Genomic DNA, 25,103 nt, shown 5'->3' with positions numbered 1-25,103 from the left:
GTTTCTCAAACGGCGGAATTCTATCCAAAGCTAGACCTGGTACCTGTTTTAAAATGGTGGAGCAAGGGCAGGTGACCAGAGCCATCTGTGGCCTTGTGTCCTGGGATGACAGAGGGAACACATGTCCCATGGAGTGCATGTCCCATGGAGTGCAGGTCCTGTGAGGTGCAGCTGAGGGAGCTGGGGTTGTTCAGCCTGGACAAAAGGAAGCTCAGGGATGACCTTATCACTCTCTAGAACCACCTGAAAGGAGGCTGTAGCCAGGCAGGGATCGGTCTCTTCTCCCAGGCAACCAGCGACAGGACAAGAGGAAATGGCCTCAAGCTGTGCCAGGGAAGGTTTAGGTTGGGCTTTAGGAGGAATATCTTCACAGAAAGAGCGATTAGATACTGGAATGGGCTGCCCAGGGCGGCGGTGCAGTCACGGTTCCTGGAGGTGCTGAAGGAAACGCTGTACGCGGTACTCAGTGCCATGGTTTGTTGCCGCGGTGCTGTTCGGTCATAGGTTGGCCTCGATGACCCTGAGGTTCTTTTCCCACCGAACCGATGCTGTGCAAGGGGGAGCACTGCCATGCAGCGAGCCCCAGCTGTCCCCAGACGGGGCCGGGTGTGCGCTCAGCACGGCACACCCAGTGTCCCTGCGGGCCGTGTTTCTCTGCAGAGCGGACTCCCCGCCTCCCTGGGCCCCGCGGACCGCCCCGCCGCCAGGCGGCGCCGTCCCGCCGCAGAGAGGCGCTCCCTCAGGCCGGGCCCTCGAGCCACGCGGAAGCGGAAGCGGCGGCGGCGCACGCGGGGTGGCGCGTCTCGGTGGCTGCGGGTGAGACGGGCGCGGGGGGTTCGGTGCGGGCAGCGGGAGCGAGGGACGCGGGGCCGAGCTTTACCTGCCGGGGGACGCGCAGGAGCCGGCGGCGGGGCGTGCGGGCGACCCTGGCATCGGCGAGGGGCGCTTTCCCCGCTGGCGTCTCCCCGGAGTGTCCCCCCGCCGCCCGGGCTCCGCCCGCCTGGGACAGCTGTCGCCGGTGGCCGCTGGCTCCGGTGTGATACGCGTTGCTACCTCGCCTTGTCCTGCGGAGGCTGCTCGGCGCTGCCAGCAGGGAAGGGCGGAGGGGCTTTGGGCTTTTAGATAAAAGAGACGCTTTTCTCTCGTTGCAGACACCTTCCAGGTCTTCTTTCCGGAGAACGTGAGATCCGCCTCGGAGCCAGCCTGCTGGAGTTCACTTGTTGTTAAGTAGATTTGGGAGCGGTGTGACATCGCGCCGCCAGTCCCTTCCCTCCTGAGAAAGGGTAGCTGCTTTCTGAGCAATCACATACCAACTTCATGTATTCCTAAGACTGTCATCAGCTTCTAGTTTTCTATTCAGAGGCCTTACAGAGATTTAATTACTTATAGGCTCTAGTGGTTGTAAAGTAATTTAAGATGTTTGTACTACTCGGTTGTAATTATCTAATTCACTCTTGTGTTAAGAGACATCGTTTTAACTTGGGAATGGTTAAATCGCCAAAGAATTAAATTATTTATGGATAAGGGCTATTTTATTTGACTACTGTTGGCCTGCAACTTAAACTTGCATCTTTTATTTTTTATCCTATGCTTTTTCTTTGTTATGGCTGCTGCAACAATAGTTCATGATACATCAGAAGCTGTAGAGCTCTGTGCTCCCTGTGGGTTATACCTTAAACCCATTACAAAAATGACCATCAGTGTGGCGCTTCCTCAGCTGAAGCAACCAGGAAAATCCATTTCGAACTGGGAAGTGATGGAAAGATTGAAGGGGATGGTGCAAACTCATCAGTTTTCCACTCTGCGGATTTCTAAAAGCACAATGGATTTCATTCGGTTTGAAGGAGAAGTCGAGAACAAAAGTTTGGTTAAATCTTTTCTGGCGTGCCTTGATGGCAAAACAATAAAGCTGAGTGGCTTCTCTGACATTTTAAAAGTGCGTGCTGCAGAATACAAGATTGACTTTCCTACCAGACATGATTGGGACTCATTTTTCCGTGATGCGAAAGATATGAATGAAACCTTGCCTGGGGAAAGGCCGGATACTATTCACTTGGAGGGTTTGCCTTGTAAGTGGTTTGCAGCAAAGGAGACTGGCTCGGAAAAGCCAAGTGAAGAAGTGCTTATAAAAGTTTTCCAGAAATTTGGAGAAATCCGTAACGTGGACATACCCATGCTGGACCCCTACAGAGAAGAAATGACTGGCAGGAATTTTCACACTTTCAGCTTTGGAGGCCATTTAAACTTTGAAGCGTATGTGCAGTACCGAGAGTATGCAGGATTCATCGAGGCCATGAATGCTCTGAGAGGGATGAAGCTGATGTACAAAGGCGATGATGGCAAAGCAGTGGCTTGCAATATAAAGGTGAGAGACTGCAGCCTTTCGTGTGGGAACCCACATGAAAGGCCAAGTACAGCTAAATGTTATTTCCACAGTGCTTGAATTCTTTATCTGTATACCACAATGATGACAACAGGTGACTGATAGCAGTAATGTGGGTTTATGGGACAGACATAATACAATTTTTAGAGGAAAATGTTGGTAGGAAAATAATGTTGTTAGACTGCATTTCTAAAGTGAGTGGGGATTTGCTTTCTTCCTTAACAAAACGGTTCTAGAAATGAGAACTGCTGATAGAATGATCAAGTTCATGAACACAATTTTCTAAATTGCTTTAGAAAATAATACAAATCATGATTTCACTTAAAATTCCAGTTTTGAGCAAGTTCAGATAAATTTCACCAGAAGATTGACTATAAAGTGCATGATTCTTTAACGTGTTCACTATAGAGAGACGTTTTGGGGGAGAATTTCACAGTCTCTGTATTTGGTCCCTGCACTGATAACTAGGTCTGCTAGTCAAAAGGTCAGAACTAAAAGGTTTAGGTGTATGTGGCCTGTCTGGTCTGAGAAATACACAGTTAATCGTTAGTGTGCCTAATATACAGGAAGGGCCCACACAAATTTAAATGATAATTTTCATTTGTAGCAAACTTCCTGTGGACTCCCTATGCTTATTTCATAATATTTACATACAGAATTTTCCAGAAGTAATTTTCTGTAACCTCATTGTCTTAGAAATTACAGCTGTGACAGGAGGGAACAAGGCAGTCTGTTCAGATGTAACGTCTCTGAAAGCACAGCCTCAAGAAAACTTATTCTGTTTGGAGGTGGTCCGTGCATTTACATATTGGTTGAGTGAAATGTTTGCAGATGCATTTTGGTATGCTCAGTAGCCATCAAAACAAGGAGTGTATTTCAGAAAAAAAACTTGAGTATTCGTTTGTGCAATGTGAGAACATGCAGATATTTATTCAAATTGTAGTTTAATAAGTGTAAGTAAAATACTGTGATCTTTTATCTTGTTATCCAAGCTTGTCAGTTGTGGAATAGAAGCTGTGCCTTGACCTGGTGAAATTCAAACTGTCATTTACGTGCAGGAGATCAGGGTTCCCAAATTTAGTTTGGCTGTGCAAGAAGAGTCATGCCTTCCTGGCAGCTGCCCTCTCAGGACATCAGCTCTCTGTCATGCAAGGTCAACACACCTTGTCTGTTTGTACCTATTCGTCCTCTCAGTCTGTTAGTGAAACATCATTTTGCCCAAAGCCTGAGTAGATTAAACTGCAGAGAATGTGCTCCTTGTTCTCTGCCCCATGGGTCGATGGAAATGTGTTATGCTAAGTGCCTGCTTGCACTCAGAATTGGAGATTAGGACACCAGGGCTGTAGTGTCTGGTGGTGTCCTGTTCCAGCATGCAGTTGGACATGACCAAGGTGTGTTCATATATCCTGGAAGCTGAGCACCTCTGAAGTCTCATTTTTCAGATATGTGTGTCTTTCTTTTCTTTCTGTTCCCATGACTTGGGATCTTCTGTGCAGTATACCTCAATTTGGGAATCTTGGTTTTAGAACTGGTGGGGAGGCTTGAACCAGGTGCTGAATGCAGTAGAACTATGTCTTCTGCTGAATTTAAGAATCACAGTTTTACACAGAAAGGAAGGCCTTTTTTTAAACTTGTTTCTAGGTAGTGGTGTCCAGTCCCTAACAGCATGCATTAATTAAGAGTTCTGCATGTGCCCATTCTGCTATTGAAAACGTTGTACAGACAGAGCCTCAGCCACACTGGGGTTTATTTTTGGTTGTGAGACACAGAAGTATGAAGTGGTATCTGATTTTGCTACATATGTGCACAAATTTAGTTCCCAATTACCTGATTACAGTAGGTGGTGGGCACATAGAGAAGTTCCTTTTGTTTTGAAAAAGGCTTACACATCTGATTATACTTACATCAAGGTCTAAGTTAAAATTGTCAGGTTGTGATTTTCAGGTTTTTTTTGTTTTCTTAAAACTGTTTCCAATTGTATCACTTAAAGGTTTCTTTTGACTCAACAAAACACCTCAGTGATGCATCAATTAAGAAGCGTCAACTTGAAAGGCAAAAGCTTCAAGAACTTGAAAAGCAAAGAGAAGAACAAAAACGTAAAGAGAAAGAAGCTGAAGAAAAACAAAAAGAAGAAGAAAGGTATTTATTGCTTATTGTTCAGTTATAGTTTTAACAATCAGGCATAACAAAACTACTCCTTCATATCAGCATCAAAAGATGGAAAATAACTGAACCCAAGTTTCCTGTAGCTAAAGTGGAGCACTTAAAGTTGAGTGTAGTTACTTAGTTTACCACTTATGCTTATGTTCAGTTCAAAATATTAAATCTGCAAAATACTCCATTTGCTAAAAATCTTGCCATTAGACACCTAGTTTCAAAGGCCCTTGACCTTTAGCAGAAGCTACTATTTTGTCCTCATCACAGAAATAAAACCCACTGCTGCTGCATGCATTCATTGGCTTGGTATTTTTCTTCTTGCTGTGGTAATTCTCTGCCCAGCTGCCTCATGAATTGTTATTATCTCTTGTCAAAGTAATTAAAAAACCAATTCCTTGCTGTAGCCATTTTTTTCTTTGAATTCCAACTTGTTAAAAATAGGCAGAATATTACTGTTTGCTATCACAAGCAAGGGTTAAAATGTTCAGTTTTCTGTTTGTTCTTCATCAACATGACTTACTTAGAAAAAAAATTACTTGAAGTACAAAATGTGTTGTACATACAGTAGGAGTTTGAAATTGTTCTTTGCCTAGATAAAGCAAAAATATTTTACTCTTTTTAGGAAGCAGAGAGAACTTGAAGAATTTGAGAGAGAGAGAAAAAGAGAAGAGAAGTTGCGCAAGAGAGAACAGAAACAGAAAGATCGTGAAGTTCGACGGAACAAAAAGCAACTTGAAAAGCTTCAAGCTGAAGAACAGAGAAAACTTCAAGAGAAGATAAAGCTAGAAGAAAGGAAGCTCCTGTTAGCTCAGAGAAATCTTCAGTCCATTAGATTAATTGCAGAACTGCTAAGCAGAGCAAAGGTAGCGTCAATATTTATTTCAGAAATGAATGAAAAGCCAACAGAACAAAGCCCTTTACTTGAGAGGTGGGGAACACTATTCATTAAACACCCGGTTTATTACCTCTGCAGATGCAATTCCTTAGACCAAAGTTTCAGAAAAGTGCAATAAAACAATATTTCTCTCTTGGTAAGATACACACTGATATGCACTTGTAGGTAAATGGGAAGTGAACTTGAACCTATGGTTCTGAATAGCATTTTTTAGCTGTAAATTAATTGTCAGGTTTTCTTAAGTCCAGTAAAAGAATGTGAGCATGATGAAGTGAGCTAACCACAGGGGATAAGATGTAAGACTCCTTTTCTGATTCCAGTTTGGAGCTGTTTCCCATCTGCTTCGCAGCAGTTCTGTTCACTGTTCTTTGCAGTTTCAAAGACTGAACTTTCATTAGTCAGTGTTTGAAATGTGCAGAATATTTCTTCTGTAGGAAAAGTATTGTCAGCCAAGGTTTCAAATGTTAGATCCTGTCTCTCCAACAGTATTGTTATTTTTTTCACTGAAACAATGAAGGTTAAGACTTGGATAAAACCAAATTAGAGTTTACTGTATGTGAAATATTTTCTGTAGAAAGAAAAAGTTGTGTGGAAAAGCACAAGTTTTTTCTTGATGCCAGTGTACTTCAGGAGTGTTTTTGAACTCACAGTGCTATGTACAGAACAAATATATACTAGAAAAAGGGAGAAATGCCTTTTGCAAGCTTTTTAACTTTGTAGCTGTGGAATAGAAAGGTTGTCTAATGAAACAGGGATTGTGTTTCTTTCATTTAGAGAATTCTGAGGTCTATACTAAGCCGCTTCACTAGGTCAGAATTGAAGAAAATTTGAACATTTCAAATAGTGAATTTTTAAAGTGGTTGACAAACTGACAATCAGTTTCTACACAATATTTGTCCATTTAATTACTTACTGTTTTTATGGATTCATTGTAAAGTCATCTATGAACCACAGATGGCAATCATCTAAAAGAAGTTCTTAATAAAATTCCAAACATTTTCAATTTGACTGAATTTTAACATTTTAAATTTGACTGAAATCTTAAAGTTTTGACCCTGATAAATGTATTTCAGTACTGCAGATTTCATGTATTGTTACTTTTGTTGTATTGAGGAGCCATGAAGACAAAACTTCTCTCAAGAATTGTGGACAAATAATGTTTCAACTTACAGCAGTTTTAGATTAGTGGGTTTTGTTGGTTGATTTGGTTTGATTCTTTCTCCCTTTTAAAAGGAAACACCATTTTATTTTGGGATTATTAAGTTCTGTTGATTAGATTTTATTTTTTTTTGCTGTATTGCTGCCTTTGTGTTATGTTATGACTTGGAAGCATGAGCTGGTATTTTTTGTTTACTCTTCCCTTTGACTGTCTTTCAGACAGTAAAGCTTTTGGAGCAAGAACAGAATGAAGAAAAGATTTGTCTTCAGCAGCTAGAGGAGAGACGAAGGCTCCAGGAGGCTGAGCTTAAACGTGTGGAAGAGGAAAAAGAGAGAGCACTGGGGTTGCAGAGAAAAGAAAAGGAACTGAGGGAGAAACTGCTGAACAATCTTCTGAGCAAGAAAATTGATGCAGTTAATCAAAACAAAGAAGAAACGGAAGCATCTCAGACTGACGTGCTGAAAAGCCCTAGTGCTGTTCCCCACACTGTGTCATCCACCTGCATCACGTCTACCTCAGGACAGGCTCTTACAGGCAAACTGGCTCCTGGCTCCCAAACAGAAGTAGCATCCCCTGAAAGTGTAAACACTCAATGCAAGTACTTAAATGGCAGCATTCATGACAAAGTTCATGACAAAGTTGAGAATCTTCATGCTACAAACTCTGAGAGGTGTTCTGACAAAAGAGGTTCAGGGGTACTTTCGTGTGTTCCCACTAATAACCAGGACGAGAAGAGCCTCTCTAGCTATGACCAGAACACTTGCAAGAAGGACTTGCACTGTGAGCAGGACAAACATGGAGCAGAGGCAAGGAGAAGAAAGAGCCGTTCATGTAGCAGCATCAACAGTGATGAGAGTAAGGGTAGACGGGAGAGCAGCAGACACAGAAGAGATGTGAGTTACCGGGATGAAAAACATAGGAAAGACAGGAGGCATTACAGACACTCCAGCAGAAGTTACAGCCCTCGCCGCAGCAGCAGTCCTCGGCGAAGAAGTGCAAGCCCCCGGCGCTCCCGCTACAGGAGAACGCGCAGTAGGGAGCGAAGGCGGGACAGGAGAGAGAGGAGTCGAAGTCGCCGAAGTGTGAGCAGGAGGCGAAGGCACCGGAGGTGATCACTGAGTAAACAAAGGAGTACCTGGAGTGGGTAGCGGAGGCCTTGGCTCCTTTGAAAGGCTGTGATAGGACAAAAGGGCCGCAAAATTGGAGACCAGACCTCATCGGTGTGACTGCTATAGAAAAAACAATTGTTTCAGCCAGTTCTTAGCTTGCATCTAGTCCCCGAAATCAAGAAAGGAGATGCCTGATTTTTTTTACCTTCCTTCCTTTGTTGTCTGTTTCTAGGTTTCTACCACAATGTAGGTATAATCACCTGTGCTTGTGCTCAAGTTCCTAAAGTGCTAAAAGCCAACCTGTTTTCTTCAGTTTCAGTTTTCTAAACCTTAATTTTAGTGTATTTAGTTTTTATCACCTAATTTGGCCTAAGAAATACGTGGGTGCCAGTTATAGGAACTTCAGAGCTGACAAGCTATTACATGCAGATTTGATTTAAAGTGTTTCCTGGTGCATTCAATGAAATAATGTTTATCAAAGTAGAGTTTTTATTGATTGAGGTGGATAGCAGGACTTTAATATTTTTTCTTAAAACTGACTATAAAGTTATGCAGGATACCTTTTAAACTGCTTTGGTTCCTTCATGTGTCTGTATGATGCCAAGCTTTGTGGCCGAAATTATTCTGGCATGTAATGCCTTTGTGTAATACTTTCCGTGTAAGAGAGGCACACTTGGTGTAGGAAGTAACAAGCAGTGGTAAAATGGTTGAAAGTTGTTCCGATATTTTGTTGACATATTTGGCTTTGTAATTATTTCAGGTGGCATAGGACTACTTGAAACATTTTTTCAGGTACATAAAGAGCTGAACATTGTCTTGAAAAAGGGGCCTTCTTGCTAAATTATTTTTACTTGTGTTGTTGAAAAGTAAGGCTGCAGTGTCTCTTGTTAAATCCATTTAAGAATACTTTTGCTTTTAAAATGCAGCTCAGGAATATTAAAAGCTATAATGTTACAGTGAAAGAGTTTATTTTGCATTTTTATGGTAAAATTAAAAAGAAAACTGTTTCCAGTGAACTGAAGTTGCTGTTTTCATGTGTCAATATATTAAAATCTGCAGAAGTGTTGTGTTAAGAACCTGTTTGTTGAAAGCATCACTCAGCACATTTAAATAATGAAGTTCAGCTTCTCTTCTTGATGGTCCTGTTATGTTACAGCTATGTCAACTCTTAATTCATCAGTACGTGTGCACTTTAACTTCAGCCTTCAGATGCCATTTTCCTCACATTGATGCGTGAAATCAAAGTGCATCAATTTCCTCGAGTGTCTGAGGGGCACATTAGTGCTGCAGCTCAGCTGGATCCTTGGCTGACTGAGTTTGTCTGCTTTGCTTTCAGAATCCATGTGGGTTTGTTTCTTACTAGACCATGCTGCTGAAATCTTTGTAGTTACTAGCTGTGGGTAGAAAAGGTAAGACATTGACAACACTAAATTGTGAGGAGCTCTTGTGTCCCTCGAAGGCCGAGAGGCATAGACAGATCAGAGGGCTGGGCAGTCACCAGTCATATGAAGGGCAAATGCTGGATTCTGCACCTGGGATGGGGCAGCTGTGGGTGGAACACACAGACTGGAGAAGGAGACACTGGAGAGCAGCCCTGCAGAAAGGGACCTGGGGCTTTTGATAGATGGCCAGTTGAACCTGGGTTTCAGTGTACCCTGTCAGCTGGGACAGGGGCACATCAGTTGCAGTGTTGCCATCTGTTCAAGAGAGGGGAGTCTTTCTTCTGTGTCCTCATTCCCTGCATCTGGAATTCTTCCTTTACAAAGCCAAGAACTCTCTGGGCTTCCTGCCCTGCCTCAGGCAGCCATACTTATCAGTTTAAGCTTAGTTTAAAATCAGCCTTTGTTGCTGGGGAAAGCTCAGGTTCACTCTTAACTGGTAGGTTTTTTTCCTTCACTAGTGGAAAAATTTCCCCAGTGATCATGATTGCTGTGGTATAAATACAGGATGTAAATCCTTTTAAACCATGGATTGGGCAACTTCATGCTGTAGCCTTGTATTCATTCCTGCTGGAAAGCCTGGGCAGCAGTGAAAGACTTCTGAGCCCTAATTTCATGTACTGAGTCCCAAGAAATGCCCAGTGTTTATTCCAGTGTTCTGCTGTCATTCTTGATCATTCTTAACTCACGTGATGAGCCAAGAGGAGAGTTTTCTTGGTTGTGAGAATGCACCTCGGTTGTTGCACTGAGCTCCAGGAGAGATTTCACATCTGTCACCACCAAGTCTCCTTTATGTCCTTGCCAGAAGGATAGGATCAGGTGGGAACCCACTTTGCTCTTGAGGATGCCTGGGGTTTTGAAGTGGACTGATCATCTAATGATACAAGGGAACATGTGACCTTTTCCTGTTGGAGGAGGTGAGCCCTGCTCATCACACACTGCTTTCAGCAAGGTATGAGCTGAAGAGGGCAGGAAGTCTGTGGGCCAAAGCTCTCGAGATCTCTTTTCTGGGCAGGAGCTGATGCATGTGCTCTCTGCATGTGCTGCTGCCTCAGCATAGCTGTTGGCAGTGGCAACCAGGAGTGGTTTTTCTGCAGCCCTTTTGAAGCAAAGAAGAACAGGAGTCTCAAAGGGGTAAGAAATCTAAGTTCCTGTTGCTATGGACAGCGTTACTGCATAGTCCCGTTCTTATCCTTGAGGAATGTCTCCTCTTGTGTCTGTGTGAGGGCTGATGAGCCTCTGCCTGTACCAGCCTTTTAACCTGCAATTTTCTTTTTCTCTCCTGGCATCAGCCTGCACTAGGTGGCTTGGAAAGCAGCTTAGTCAAACGACAGCTTTGCTACAACAGCAAGGCCAAAGCCTTTCAATATGATTATTGTGATGTTTTCCATCTGATTACTGTCCACTGTGGTAAAGGAATTTTGATAATGTGTTAGTCAAATTGCCAGCAGTAATTGATATTAGTAAAAATGATTACCAAAGCTGTAACCATATCCAAATCCTGTTTCTAACTGGATCTACCTTTGTAGAGTAATCTATTCAGTGTCCTAAAATAAAGACATAGGCATAATTAGACATATGTATAAAAAGTATTTGATATCTTACCTGGAAGCATCATCTTTAAAGCTGACAGAGAAAAGGGGAAATTTTGTAGTTGCTCCCAAAATTGTGAACACAAGATTCTATCAGTGCCACAAAGCTATAAAAACAAACTAGTGAGAGTCGATGATCAGGAGTACCTGGATTTTGCACCAATATCAGCTTTAGGGCAGTTCTTGCATAGGATCATATAACAGACTATTGTCTGTGGCTTCTCGTATTTGATAGCAGAGCTAGAGATGTTGTTACATTCTATATAAGACAGCAGTTAAACCAACTAGTTTGGCAAATACCCTAATTTATAATTAATGTGGGCAAAATTGGCTACTGATGTCTTGTATTACTGTACAGATCAAATTTGTGTTTATTATGTATTACCTGTATCTTGATCTGGTATCCTGCTTTTGAGGTTTGGTTATTCTAGATACAACACCCGTTTCAGTGAGCTTACATTGCATTCTGTTGCTCTGGCCTTTCTCAAGTCTAATGAACATATTATTTGCAGAAGGTATCTTTTGCTGCTTCCCAGTAAATTTGCTGTTGTCTCTAGTGTTTGTATAAAGCAGCAATCTAGTTGCTGTTGAGTCTTCAGAATGGAGTGCATAGAATGAATCAAGTATCCTATATTAATCTAATACTTGGCTCTAGAGGCTTGTTTGAAGTGATGTCCACACCATCCTTTCTTCTTTAGTGGCAGCACAGAAAATGAATTTGGTCTGTTTCCCCCTCACATGCCTCCTGAATCTCCTGCTGCCTGATGGAAAAAAAAATCGTAGGTTAGCTCAGGCTAATGCTTTGCTATAGCATATATTACAAATTTTTTGAAGGGCTAAGGCTGATTGGAATTGCTCTCTAATTGATACCTAATTTAGCTGCATGTGCACTGTGGCACCTGCCAGGTGAGCTCTACCTGCTCTGCATGGGATGTTCAGGTGTGCTGTCCATGATATTGGACTATTTGTAGGAAAATATGAAGGGATGTCACTCCCAGGCACTGCCAGCAAAGTGTCTGAACAAGAATTGATCACCTTCAAATGAGATTTTCCCTGCAATTCTGCATATGATCCCAGACGTGTTCATCAACACTGAAGAATTGCCTGTTGGTTTCTGTTACTTTTTACCTTCCCTGTAAAAGGGAAGGCCTGGAAAAATCTTTTCTGTTCATTGCACATGGCGTGCTGCTGTGATTTATAGCAGCTGGCAACTCGGCTGCATGCAGCTGTTCATGCACCCCTGGTGGGATGGGGTAGAGAATTTTGAGAGTAAAAGTGAGTAAACTCATGGATTGAGATAAACAGAATATAAAGGTAAGGCCAAAGCTGCATGTATAAGCAAAGCAAAATGAGGAATTTGTTCACCACCTCCCCTGGGCAGGAAGGTGTTCCTGCCATCTCCAGCAAAGCCAAGCCTCTAAAATGGCCCGTTTAAGGCAGTTGTATATCCACAATTTTCCTTTGTGATGCTTGACAGAGTAATCTCTGAAATCAGAGCCTGTCTCAGCTGCTATCCATATTAGTTTTCTGTTTGCATCTCCCCCTCTCTCTAAATTTTCTGCATCTACCACTTCTAGCTGGTGTAGCTGGCTATCCTCAGGAGGACTATGACTCTTTTCTGCTAGGACATTCTTCTGATAGAAATCTCAATGACTATTTAGTTGAATTATTTGTTGAGAGATTATTTGCAGTCCACAAGTTAAACCAAGAACAAGTCTGGATTGCCTGAGGTGCACTTTAAACTACGTTCTCAGAGTTTTTACTGTAAGTGAATCTAAAGAGAAGGGAGGGCTTACTTAGAAAGTGAGCTGGATATACACGTTTTCCTGCCTATTCCAAGTGTTGCTATTAGTATATGTGATGAAAACAGGAAAAAAACTAAAATAGGTTTGTGTCAAAAGTGATGGAAATAATAGTCATGTTACTAGGAAAACGTATCTATTGTAAAATCTGCAAATAACTAGAAGCCACAAAGAAGGGGAGCATTTTAAATTTGATGTTCTATTTCAAGGAAAAAGTATAATACCGAGTATCTTAGTTTTTTAAGATTGTTAAAAAAAGGCCACAAACTATTACCTTAGTGCCCTTCCAGAGCATGTGTTATAAGATGGGTATACTTAGAGTCTTAATCATGATAGCAAGGTACAGTTTTTCCCTACTGGCATTATTCTAACTCATTGTAGTCACACTCCTGGGATTTGTAGTTTTTGCCTATAAGGAAGGTTTCATGTGAGCAGATAGTGTCATCTGCCATTTCTCACTGGCGGACACATTAATTTTACTAAATCTCCTTTGTTCATAGATAATTTCTTACTTTCAAATGTTATGCAAAGATTACATAATTGGTTTTTTTTGTGTAGCATTTGACTGTAGTGAGGAATTTAGGCAAAGAAAAATGTGTTCACTGAAATAGAACTGTCGTGGTGAAATAAGGGCTTTAGCCTGAATGTGGTCTAAGCCCTATGAGAGAAATCTTGATAGGCTTTTCAGAGAAAGCAAGCCATTGCAATTTCATCTTCATGAATGCATTTCTAGCTTAAAAGGAGCTTAAACTTTAAGCCTCGCTAACAATTTACTTGGAAACAGCTACACACTGCATGTGGCTTTTTTCAATCTGGTGTGGGTTATCTGTAAGCTTCCTCCCCTACATCTGACTACTAGTGGTAATCCCATTAAATGATTATTACTGGTATCCTCAACAGATAGATTTAGTCATAATTGAAAAAGAACCTCGAGTGTATTTAATCAACTGTGTGGTCATTTTATTAGTGGAGACTCATGTAACTTTGCCTTAAGTGAAGTGCATTTATGGCCTGGGGCTGAGTAGCTGTAGTATTCCCAGCAGTGGGAAATCCTTAAGCTTGCATGAAATTGCACCAGTTTCTCAGTAGCAGGTAGAATTGGCCTTTAGAAGAGAAATATTTTTATTTTCATACAACTCTCTAATCTTTTTGACTAACAATTGTTATCTTTGGCTGGTGATGTGTGATTATGTACCATTTAGTTCTCTGTTTTCATTGGAGAGAGAATGGTATTGAGGGAAATAAGCTGACTTAATCACTCATGCAGATGGCGACTTAGTGAGACTTTCTTAAACTTTCTCCTTCTCCAAAGCTGTCTTTGGAATGAAACCAAAGAACTAGAAAAGCTCTAGTGTGTTCACTGAGAACACATCTCAATTTGTCCAAATAAATGAACTCTGCTGACAGCTTATTGCATATGCAGACAGAAGTTCATAAATAGTAACTGAGCTTATGTGCTATCCTTGAACTGAAGGTAGCAGGGGAAGGTTTCCATTATGAATATAGCTGTTTATTTGAAACCTTCTGTATCTTGTTAAATGCAAGCTGCACAGATTCACACTCAGTCTGTCAGAGGTGTGCTGGTGCTGGGGTGTCCAGCCTGCACACAGTAAATACGCAGAATATTATTGTCTCATCTGTACTGAACACTGAATCTGGTGCACTAACAAGACAATAGCACTATGTTTATAGGCTGTGTATGCCAGGAGGAGCAGTTCTACATGTTTCTGCAATTTGGTGTTTGCTGTAATTCTTGTAATGTTCATACCTAGTACTCTGGTAACACAGGGAACTGTGGTGTTAGAACCTGAGAACAGTACTGTTCCTGAGTTTGCATACAGAGGGGAAAAAGTTAAGCAGGTGTAACAATTTTGAGCCTAACTTTAATAGCTAACTCTCAAAGTTGCTATTTCACTACTGGCTAAGAGAAATAGAACATCTTCTGGCTAAAATGTAGTGATCTGAATGGAAAATATAGATTCAGAGAAGGATTATACAGTGGAATCTGAAGCATGGAGAAAGCTGCCACTGAAAAAAATGCTGGTTTGTAACATTTTGCCTTCAGTGTATTACCTAAAGAAGGTTTAATTTAACCTTGTTTCCTGAAGGGTCACTAAATGTATGATATTAAATCCGAGTCTTTTCCTTGATGGAAAGAATCTTTCCTCACCTGAGTGTTGCCACATCTACCTCAAGGTGAGATGGGCAAGATGTCAGAGACAGAGAAATTAACTGTGGGGCAAAAGATTTCAGGAAAGTAATCCAGGGATTTAATTTTCTGATGGAAACCTGTAAGGTATGTCCTGTGCAAAGTTGAAATCCATGCCCCATCTCAAACTTTGCAGTCATTTCTTTGTTTCTTACCAAGGGCCTTCTCTTGCCCATGGTTAATTTTGCAGAGAAGGGGAGGAAGATTCTAGTAGCCAGCTGGAAAATATCACCTCTCAGCACCATGTCAAAACATGGCAAAGCACAAGTGGGACACCCCTGCTAAGGAGCTGGTACCAAGCAAGTGTTCCTTTCTAAGCTGGTGTCAGGGTGGGTGGGAGCACCTGCAAAATACAGAAAAGTAACAAATGTAGACTTAACTCCTTGTAGGCTTTACCTGAGTGATCATCATCAGAGCAAATTAGTCACAATGAGAAAACAGCAACAGATTCTTATAGCTTCTCTTTGGACTTGCTGCTTCTGCACTTAGAGATGGGGTGTACCCTACTGCCAGCCCAGGGTCCCCTGGACTGTTTCCCCAGCAATTTCAAATCCCAAGTAAGATCTGCTTTGGTTTATGAATGCTGGTGCTGAGTTCAGGCTCTTGGTATTCTTCTGTACTGATTCTTGTTTTGCTTGTTAAAAGCTTTTAAGTGTTTCTGAGGTACAGTTCATCAGTCAGTATGTTGCTGACTGATGAACTGACAATACAAGCTTTAATCCACTTGTTTAGCCTTCTACTTGATGATGGAAGACCCAAAGAAACAGCTGAACCAGGTAGAAAGACCCATCAAAGCCAAATAATTCAGCTAACAGGTTTTGTAACCAGTATGTTTCTCAGAAGCAATAAGATTATGTGGATCAGCTGGTGTTCTTTGTGTCTGGTGAAAAGAAGCTCATTTAAATTAAGAGAGCCAGGGAATCTTTGTCTCAGTCCAGAAGGAAGATGGGTTCCACAGAAGACCTTGACTATCCTCAAATCATCGTGCAATACAGCAATGGATTTTTAATCTCAAAGGTAAGAACTATAACTCTTACAGTATGCAGACAGAAATACTCAGGGATTTGTCTTTAGGTCCTGAATGTAAGTCTTAGGAAGAGGTGAAAGCACTGTGATTTTCCAAACATATTTTTAAGGCATAAAAGCAAAACTAGTAATTCCACTCTTTTTATTGTTTGCTGATGTTATTTGCTTAAGCACATGGGCATAAAATTATAATATCCAGTACAGTGGATTATTTTTTCCTCATTTACTCCTTAACTTTCCTATTGTCCCTTGCTGTACCTCTGGCCAACATGGTAACAGAAGGAATGCTCTTTGAGTTGTGCAAATACCACTGCACCTTAAGTTCTTGAAAGGCAGAGCTGACAATAAAGAGGGGAAAAATAGATAATGAAAAATCACTTTGTGAGAAAAAGAAGTTCCCAATGCTTTCCAAATTAACACTGTTAGTACAACGTTTTTGAGAAACAATTTCAACTTTGGTTAAGTCGTGTTCTTACTCAGGGTAAAAGGAGCTTCATTGTAGCTCAAATCATTGTAGATACAGGCAGTCAATTAAATTGATGTCTTTGTTACTGACCAGAGTAATAGGCTAATATTTGTAAAGTTGACTGTTCATAGCTAAAGAAAGATGGCTAGTTTTTTTGAGTTTTGGTTTTTTTTATGTATGGTTAGCTATGTCTGTCTGAAGGTTGACGGATGTTGCTGGAGAAGTTACACAGCTCTACGGAAAAACTGGGAAATTTTGTTGGGTTGAATGCAGCAGTTCTTCTGAATGACAGGAAACTCCCTGCTTCTGGAAGAGCACAATAGTCCTTTACATCAGTCCCTGAAAAACAGATCCATAGGTTGGGATATTCCCCCTATTGCAAACCGCTAGAGAGTCCCCAGGATCCACCCAAGCATGTGTTAGATCCTTAGTTAAAGAACAGAAATATAAGCAGAGAACAAGCACCACTGCCCAGTGTTGCCTTTGTTCTTTCCAGAAGATTGCGAGAATGTGTTCCCAAGCTAAGGAAGATGCAGGAACATTTACACACAAAATCTGGTCTCTAAATGTGGACGTTTGGAAGCCAAAAAGCATTGGCTGGCTTCACTGGAAAAGGGGAAAAAAAAAATACTCATGAGTGCATTGCAAACATAGTATGTTATATCAGTGCTCAGATAAACTACAACTTAATAATTGTACTTATTTATATGAAACACAAGTTTATCTGAAATAAATATTATTAAATTGATATTTTCTCTAATTAAGCAACTTGTGAAATGCAGTAGGCTTTTTGCTTTCACCTAATCCCTCAGTCCCATCTTTCCCTACCCCCAGGTTATGTTCACTGCCTGTGAGTTGGGGGTGTTTGATCTTCTTCTTGAGTCAGGAAAGCCTCTGTCTTCAGACGCCATTGCTGCACATTTGGATGCCAGCACCATAGGAATGAAAAGACTGCTGGACGCCTGTGTGGGATTGAAACTCTTGGCAGTAGAGATGACACAAGAAGGAGGTAATAAAGGAAGAGGAATGGGAATAAGTTGAAAGACTTAAACCTCTGATGTTTTGAAAGTGAGGTAAGATATGTGGGCAAAGGTAATACCAAATGTTAAGTCAGTTAATGTAGCTGGAAGAAGGAGAGAAATCACTCTTGGGATTCACTCTTCAGCTAAAAGAGAAGAGGCAAATGTCAGCATGATCACATGTGTAAAATGAAACACAGGTGCACGGCTCTATATCCCTAAACATCTCTGTGTAAGAAGCTCATGTGACCTTGGAGAAGATATTTAGGATCTCTGTGGAGCTTGTCTCAAGACAAGCTTGGGGTATGGGCAGGATTTTAAACTTAAAACAAGATGCCAGGGTGGATGGTAACAGCATGATTTAAAGCAGGTTTTGTTTTTCTGACGGTTTTCACCATCGTGTGAACTATCTTGTTAGGTTGTTGATCAGAACTGAGAGGTGATGTTTTTTCTTACATCAGAAACATGGAATCCACTTGGACAGAAAGGATCTCTGGCCATCAGACAGAGAACAGCTGGAGTATCACAAGTTGTGTCCCCTGTTCTGCCTTGTGTTGGCATGCTCTGTTTTAGCGATTATAGTTATTGCCCAGTGAGTTTGGGGAAAGCAGGATCTATCTTTTATATTCCTTTTATATGTCAGTCCTGTGGGTGAGTGATACCACTGCAGAAGCATTGGAGGGAGTGGGGGAGACTTCTGGGAATCCTTTAGGCATTCTTCTCTCTGCAGAAGGTCCTGCCCTAGTGAATTGAGGGAGGGTAGGTGTGGCTGCCCTGCTATTTTGAAAACTTTGGACTTTCCCCCCACCTGCTGACCTTATTGATCAGGAAAAAGACTTGTCTGCAAAGACTTGTCACTTAAACAGAGCACACTGAAAGCTTCCTCTGAAAGCAGAAACCTATATGTAAGTGATAACACTTATAAGGCCTTTTTATGTTTGTTTTTTTTCTCTCCTTGAAAGAAATGGTTGGTGCTGGATTTAAGCATAGGGAGATAGTGTTTACCTGGATGGAATAGGGCAACACAGATTTCAGCAGCCCTCACCCACTGCTCATTGCAGTGGAAGGATTTGGTTGTAGAAGTAATGTGGTTGTGTCTTTGACTGTCTAGACATCTTCTGGTGGTAAACACCAAGCTGTACAATAGACTTGGCAAAGTGTTATATCATATATGTTAGTAAATATATTTATTTTACCCTTAAGCCCTATACAGAAACACAGAAATTTCCAACGTCTACCTTACAAAATCAAGTCCAAAGTCTCAGTATCATATTATGATGTATTATTCCAACACAGTCTACTTGTGCTGGCAGTACCTGGCTGATGCTGTGAGGTAAGGACGAGTGTTGTGTGCTGTCTGGTGCTTTGCAGCATATGTGTTGCTGCTCTGAGTGGTGTGTTTCTGGGGAAGAGCTCAATAAAGATGCTGTCTCTTTCTCAGAAATTAAAAATGGTAGATAATTCAGCTATGGCCAGTATGTGCACTTCCCCCTCCTTGTTTTCCATGGGTGGATATTCTAATTTTCTTTTTCCTTGTCATTATAGAGATGATCTAGAAATCAGATTTCTTTATGTTTAACTTTCAGTAAAGCACTTTATCATTACAGTGACTCTTACTGGACATGGCATCAACAAAGTAAATAATAAGTAATGGTGGCTAAGGATGCTTCTGTTGCAAAAGTTTATAGAGGCAGTTTAGTATGGGTCTGGAGTGTCACTTGTTCCAGTCCATGCAACTGATGACCAAACATGGTGTAGATGATGGTGATTATTGCATCAGTCTTGTACCTTTACCTCAGATGTATTCCCATAAATCACAGAATCCTAGAATGGTTTGGGTTGGAAGAAGCTCTAAAGATCATCTAGTTCCAACCTTCCTGCCATGGATTCCACTCACTAGATCAGGTTGTTCAAAGTGCCATCACACCCTGACATTGAAAAGAACCAGTCATTCTTGTGAGAGGTTGAGAAATATATCAGCACTCTCATAGGTTTTTTCAATTGCTATTTTAGAGAAGGAAGAAACCAATACGAAAGAGCTTTTGGCATTTCATCTAAAGATCCTTTTGGAGCAATGTACAGGTAATCATTAGAATATTTATAGAAATTTTATTCTTCTTGTTGTGAATAAAACTAATGTTTTTAATGATGACTCAGGACAATTAAATATGATGATGTAGAATTCCTCTCATCAGCATCATGCAATGTTTTTATTTCTCAACAATATCAGTTACTGGGACACTGTCTGATATTTTGAATAGAAGTGTATAATTTCCTAATCTGAAAAGATCACAGATCTCTGACAGTTGGTAGTTGAAGGAAAAAATTCCCTTGGAAATTCTGAGAATGAGCTACTTAATACACTGTTGGATTTCACTAGTCTTAATTCCCTCTTTAAATGTATGAATTCATAGCTGTATCCTCCTGATACAGTAATATTCAAGGTAGGTTTAGATGCAAAGAGGACATACTCTGTGTCAACAAAACCAGAGGTTTTTGTTTAAGCTAAAACATGTAGCAGCAGTTATATTATAGGAATCACTGAGGATGTGGTAAGGAACCCTCTCTCTGTGCTGTCTGTTTGCATTGCTAGATCAGATGAAGAAATGCTAAAATTCATGGCTGGCCAGAACTCAGTGTGGAGTATATGTGGCAGAGATGTTCTTGTTGCATTTGACCTTTCCCCTTTCACACAGATCTATGACCTGGGAGGTGAGTATGAGAAGATCTTTAATAAGCCTCTGAACTGTCTTTTATAAGCTCTGTAGAGGAAAACAACTCCTGTGTTGGGCAAAACAATGAAAACAGGACATGGCAGTGTAAGGAGCATTTTATTAAATTGGTTGGGTTGAAAACAAAATGTGAGAGTGATGAGAGCATTAAGAAGCTGAATGCTTTTCTCTACAGTCTGATTTATATAAAAAGTCACTCATCCCCTTGTGGATGTGGCAGCTTTAGCATTTTTTCATGCCTTGCTTGATACATTCTTCCAGTGCTAGATTCTTTCCTTCTTCCCCTTCAGTCACTGTTGTTGAGGTACTGCCTACAGCCTCTTATCCTGCAGCAGCCTGCTGTCCCAGCACTGCTGAGTGCTGCCAGGATTCATGGGACGAGACAGGCTCCCCACTGGCCTCCCTCACTTCTTCTCCAGGACCTGGTTTAGTGACTCTGCTTTTCATTTTTCACCTTCCAGCACCCGCGGCTGGTCTGTCTAGGAGGGAGTATAAGAGTGCTGAGGGCTGACCCCACATGCCTGGGTGCTGCAGACCCTGGATCTTCCCGCAGAACACATGGAGACAGTGGCTACTCCTGCCCCTCCTCTTCTCTCTCAGCACCACACGGGGTGCAAATGCAGATTGCCAGCTTCCATGAGGCTGAATGCCCCATTGCCTACATACTTTCATGGGAGTGTCACTGAACAGGTTGGGTTTGTGTCAGTACTGACCTTCTTTTACTGTGCCCAAAGGAGGTGGAGGAGCTTTGGCCCAAGAGTGTGTTTCTTTGTACCCAAATTCTACCGTCACCATTTATGACCTGCCCAAAGTTGTGCGAGTGGCCAAAGAAAAATTTGTTTCTCCCGAGGAGCATCAGATCACTTTCCATGAAGGTAAGTGTGGAGTGGAGTCACAGCTCCATGGAGTGGAGTGGTGTTGTCACAGCTGTTGCTCCAAAGCCCTGGCTCTGCTCAGAGGTGTCATTCTGGAGGCTCGGGTCTCCAGCTGCCCCTTATGGACACAGTGTCTCAGGCTGCTGTCCCAGTTGTCCATCAGCAGCTGTCACACAGACAACTCAGTTATTCAGCAACATTAATTCCTGAAGAGAACTGTTTCTTAAGAACAAGGAATTATCGGAAAAAAAAAAAAAAAGGCATCTTGCAATTTTGAAATCTGCCATGCTTTGTTAAAAATTTTCCTAACCCTCCCCTTTTCTCCTGTGCAAACCCTCTGGCAGATGTGAGGGATGCTAGGACCCTTGCTCTGAACAAGTGTTTTTCCTTCTCTGGTCACAACTGATTGATCTTCAAGTCCTAAGGTATTTTAGACCATGAAAGTGGGTGAGCTAACTCCTATTCCTTTTGCCCAGGTCACTGATCCTGCATAGTCTTGGTACAATCTATGAGGAAAATGAGTATAGGGAGATTTAATTTTTAATGTTTAAAAAGTCTTCAAAGTGCTGGAAGTGCTTAATATTGCTCAAAGCTCAGAGAGAGAAAAGAAGCCTTGAGAAGAGAAGTAAGTGTATGAAAACAAAGATGCAACAAAATGGGAGAAGACATGACAAAGTAAAATGCTGAGAAAAAAATCTAAATGCAGTACACCAGGTGCTGAACAAAAGGAATAGCAAAGCCAGTGCTAGAAGGTGAGAGATGTGTATTTTTACCTATGGATTTATGAAGTAACTCTGTGATTGCCGAAGATCTTTGAAAACTTTCTTAGAGAAGGCAATTTTATTTTCTTCTTTCTCATGACAGAAACCATGTGAATCTATCTCCTTAGTGCTTTATGAATTTGAATTTCTTCACTGGAGAAAACCTAAGCTCAAATGCTTTCCTGTGCATCAGTCTGTTTCAGGATGAGTTATTGCCTTTAAAACAGATCTTCTTGAGACTGATCAAAAGCCAAATTCCCTATGCAGTGCAACACAGGATTTTTGCCTGGTAACTCCATTGCTGTCTGATATGTCTGAAGGACACTTCAAGCCTGGAATTGAACAGAACTGAAAATATTTGCATAACTCATCTCTCAGTGTTGTGGGGATCTGTATAATTAATGTATTTTTGCTTTACAGGAGACTTCTTTAATGATTCAATACCTGAAGCTGAACTGTATATTTTATCCAAGATTCTGCATGATTGGGATGATGACAAATGTATACAGCTGCTGGAAAAAGTCTACAAAGCTTGCAAGCCTGGTAGGTGTAAACTCTTGAAGAGTAGAGAGACTCTTATCTATCAGCAATTTAAAGCATACAAATCTTGATGCTCAGTTTGGGTGGCAGAGTTTCACTGCAGGAGTTTCTTGGTTTAGTCCTTTGCTTTCTTTAAGCCAGCCATGTGCAGCTGAGGCAAACAGCACCTGGTCTAAGATATTTTTGTCTGGTTTCCAGCTTTTGTCTCTTCTGTAGGGACTTTTCTTTTAAGGCATAAAGTGTAAGGATTGAGAATTTTGGGTATTGTTTAGATAGGTATCATAGCAAAAAATCTCATTAAGCATCACAATGAAGCCTCAGCGTTTCAAAAGCACTTTTTGCCCACAGAGCAAAAACAGTAAGATCCTGTAAATTTCAGCTAGGGGAAAATGGGAAATTTCCATCCCAGCCATACCACCCTCTTCAGATGTAGGATATCAGTACCAACATAGCCAAGCAAAGTCATGCTCTGATGCTTTGGCTCTTCCATTGTCTTCTGTGATGCTGAAATATGATCTAATGTAGATTGCTTCTTCCTGAAAGTAAGGTTAGGATCTATCCTAGTAACAGCTCAAAAATAGCTCAACGTTTCATCGTTCAGGGTGTGTTTTCTTTCTCTTCTCTCCACCAGGTGGTGGAGTGCTGCTGGTTGAATCACTTCTGAATGAAGATAAAAGTGGGCCTGTAGAAACCCAGCTGTACTCCATGAATATGTTGGTCCAGACAGAAGGGAAAGAGCGAACAGCAGCAGAGTACAGCAAGCTCCTGGAGGCAGCTGGCTTTGGAGTGATCCAAGTAAAGAGGACTGGAAAACTCTATGATGCTGTTCTAGGAAGGAAATAGTACATGTTTTATGTGTGTAACAAGACAGAAAAAGTTGAGAAATGTGCTATTCTCTTCTTAGGGGCCAATGATAAACTTAGCTTTTAGTTAAGGCTGACAACTTTTTTGTAAGCCGACGTATCACTAACTACAGATCTTCAACATGCATGTATTGAAAATCTAGCAGCCTAGCTTAGCTTGCCTTTGGATCTGGGAGGGAAAGAAAGAAATCAACACCTGTTCCACAAGAAACAACCCACAAAAGAAATGTTGAGTGTGTCTGCTTCAGCTTGCGTCAGTCTATCTGATTTTAACACTGTATCTCACAAAAGCAGAGCTGAATTAGTACTCGAGTTCCTGCAAAATAGAACTAATCCCCATCCTGAGCTTTCTTGCCTGCATTTTTATTCCTGAGATGTTGATAAAAAAAAATCAGACCAAATTATGTCTCTTTGTGGTGTTTTCAGAGTTCTAGGAGAAACCCTCTCTGAGCCTTGGAGAATTTTGCATGAAAAAATGATATTCATCTTTATTTCCTCTAAACTTGGATTTCAATTATGAAAAAGTGTTGTACATTAGTGACTGGTTGGAGCCTAGCAATTCTTATTACAAAACAGGTAGGAAGGCAATGCAGCCAAGTCATGCTGTTAGGTATTTGGGTAGTCCTTGCTGCATGCCTCCTGCCATTTCTTTAAATCATTTGATCAAACACAGCCTGCCATTACCCATGGAGTTCTTGCAAGCAGAATAACACATTACTACAGTGAGACACTAAAAAGGCACTCTGAAGTGGTTTCTGGAACAGTAATTGCATTTGCCCATCAAGCTGGATACTAGAGGCGCTTGATACAGTTTACTCAGTACCCATCTACAGGAGCCCCCTACTCATATGACTGTAGGAGAAGGACAGGGAGAAAACCTCAGGAGACTCAAGGCTTTAATATCATTGCCATTACAGAAACATCGTGGGACAGCTTGCATGATTGGAATGCTGGGTTTTGGGGAGTTGTTTTTTTTTTCTTCTAAATAACAAACACTGAACAGAACCTGAAAGAAGGACTTTGCTGCATGCAGGCAAATTAAAACCATGTTTGTTCTACAGTTTCCATGTTCCAACAGACATTTCTGATGACACCTTGCTATATATAAGGTCTCTTGTCTGTGTTCTTTGCTTGTCCTTGGATATGTTAACTTTGAAAAAGCTTGTGCAGGAACAAAGACAATAAAGTAGAGGTTTCCAAGTTACTCATGTTTTGCATAATGAAAGCTGTTCCCAAGTTTGTGCCCTTTCATGGTCCTGTAGTGGGAGGTTTTCTGTTTGAAGCAGATGGCTCTGCCAATAGAGTTCTTCCCCCTTCCACAGAGTTTTTCACCATACAGACTGAGAGAAATTTTCTAGCTCCCATATGGCTTAGGAGTAATGAATGAAATCTGGCCACAGCTGGAGAGAATTAGCCCAGAGCAGAATACCTGGGATAGGAAACATAGGCTGTGAGCTGAGACTGGCTGTGCTTGGCTGGGCTGAGTGAAGTCTGCTGTTCCCTAGGCTGCTGTGTCTGGAAGGACAGAAATTTCCAGCAGGGCCTTGGCCTGACAGCCTGGGAATTATGCGAAAGAGCAGAGGGCAGGAAAAGCCAGGAAATTTGCCATCTTAATGCGCTAAATGGAAGCTGAGGGCTGCCACTTTCCAGAACTTGCTGATAGTCGTGGGTCATTGAAGAAGCACAGCCTTGAGCACTAGGAAAATGCTGCTTCAACTATAGCAAAAGAAATACAACTTGGCAAGAAAAAAAAAACAAGGGGAGGTGCAGAGTACCTGCTTGGAAACACAACAGCCCCATTGCAGTAGGATCAGGCACAGGTGGGGGGCTGAATGCTGCCTAGAAATGTCTTGCCAAAAGAGACCTCAAATGGAAGACAGAAGGGTGGGAAATTGTCCCACGGGATTTGTGGCTGTAGAAGAACTGAGGGACAGTAGGACCCACGCTTCAGGCTCCCTGCTGGCTCCAAGGTTCAGTTCTCCCTTTTTCCACTGATCTGCTCTAGAGAACCCTGGAGGCACCGGGGGCCTGTCCACAGCTTGTCCTGAACTCTGTGTTGCTTCTATGAGTGTGGTT

At 41.6% G+C, this 25,103-nt stretch overlaps 2 protein-coding genes across 6 annotated transcripts; both read left to right on the top strand.

The window, feature by feature from the left end:
* The first annotated feature begins 762 nt into the window (after nt 1-762).
* On the top strand, nt 763-8,724 carry AKAP17A (A-kinase anchoring protein 17A). Of its 4 annotated transcripts, XM_088159910.1 has the most exons (6): nt 763-816; nt 1,152-1,283; nt 1,623-2,365; nt 4,374-4,522; nt 5,163-5,403; nt 6,813-8,724. In XM_088159910.1, exons 3-6 carry the CDS (start codon nt 1,691-1,693, stop codon nt 7,704-7,706), a joined length of 1,959 nt encoding a protein of 652 aa, XP_088016036.1. In that variant the 5' UTR covers nt 763-816; nt 1,152-1,283; nt 1,623-1,690; the 3' UTR covers nt 7,707-8,724. The 4 variants fall into 4 exon arrangements, with proteins under 4 accessions (XP_088016036.1, XP_088016035.1, XP_088016037.1 ...); XM_088159911.1 differs by lacking the exon at nt 763-816 and having other exon boundaries at nt 1,066-1,283; XM_088159912.1 differs by lacking the exon at nt 763-816 and having other exon boundaries at nt 1,069-1,222.
* A 139-nt stretch (nt 8,725-8,863) lies between these two features.
* Nucleotides 8,864-23,428, top strand: ASMT (acetylserotonin O-methyltransferase). Of its 2 annotated transcripts, none has more exons than XM_088159913.1 (8): nt 8,864-10,276; nt 17,072-17,246; nt 18,460-18,589; nt 19,270-19,338; nt 19,850-19,968; nt 20,723-20,863; nt 22,045-22,167; nt 22,796-23,428. In XM_088159913.1, exons 1-8 carry the CDS (start codon nt 10,181-10,183, stop codon nt 23,005-23,007), a joined length of 1,065 nt encoding a protein of 354 aa, XP_088016039.1. In that variant the 5' UTR covers nt 8,864-10,180; the 3' UTR covers nt 23,008-23,428. The 2 variants fall into 2 exon arrangements, with proteins under 2 accessions (XP_088016039.1, XP_088016040.1); XM_088159914.1 differs by lacking the exon at nt 8,864-10,276 and adding an exon at nt 13,499-15,762.
* Nucleotides 23,429-25,103: the final 1,675 nt, after the last annotated feature.

This window comes from Sturnus vulgaris, chromosome 2, assembly GCF_052056855.1.
Source record: "Sturnus vulgaris isolate bStuVul1 chromosome 2, bStuVul1.hap1, whole genome shotgun sequence".
Lineage (NCBI taxonomy): Eukaryota > Metazoa > Chordata > Aves > Passeriformes > Sturnidae > Sturnus > Sturnus vulgaris.
This window is presented reverse-complemented; position numbering and strand designations above follow the sequence as displayed.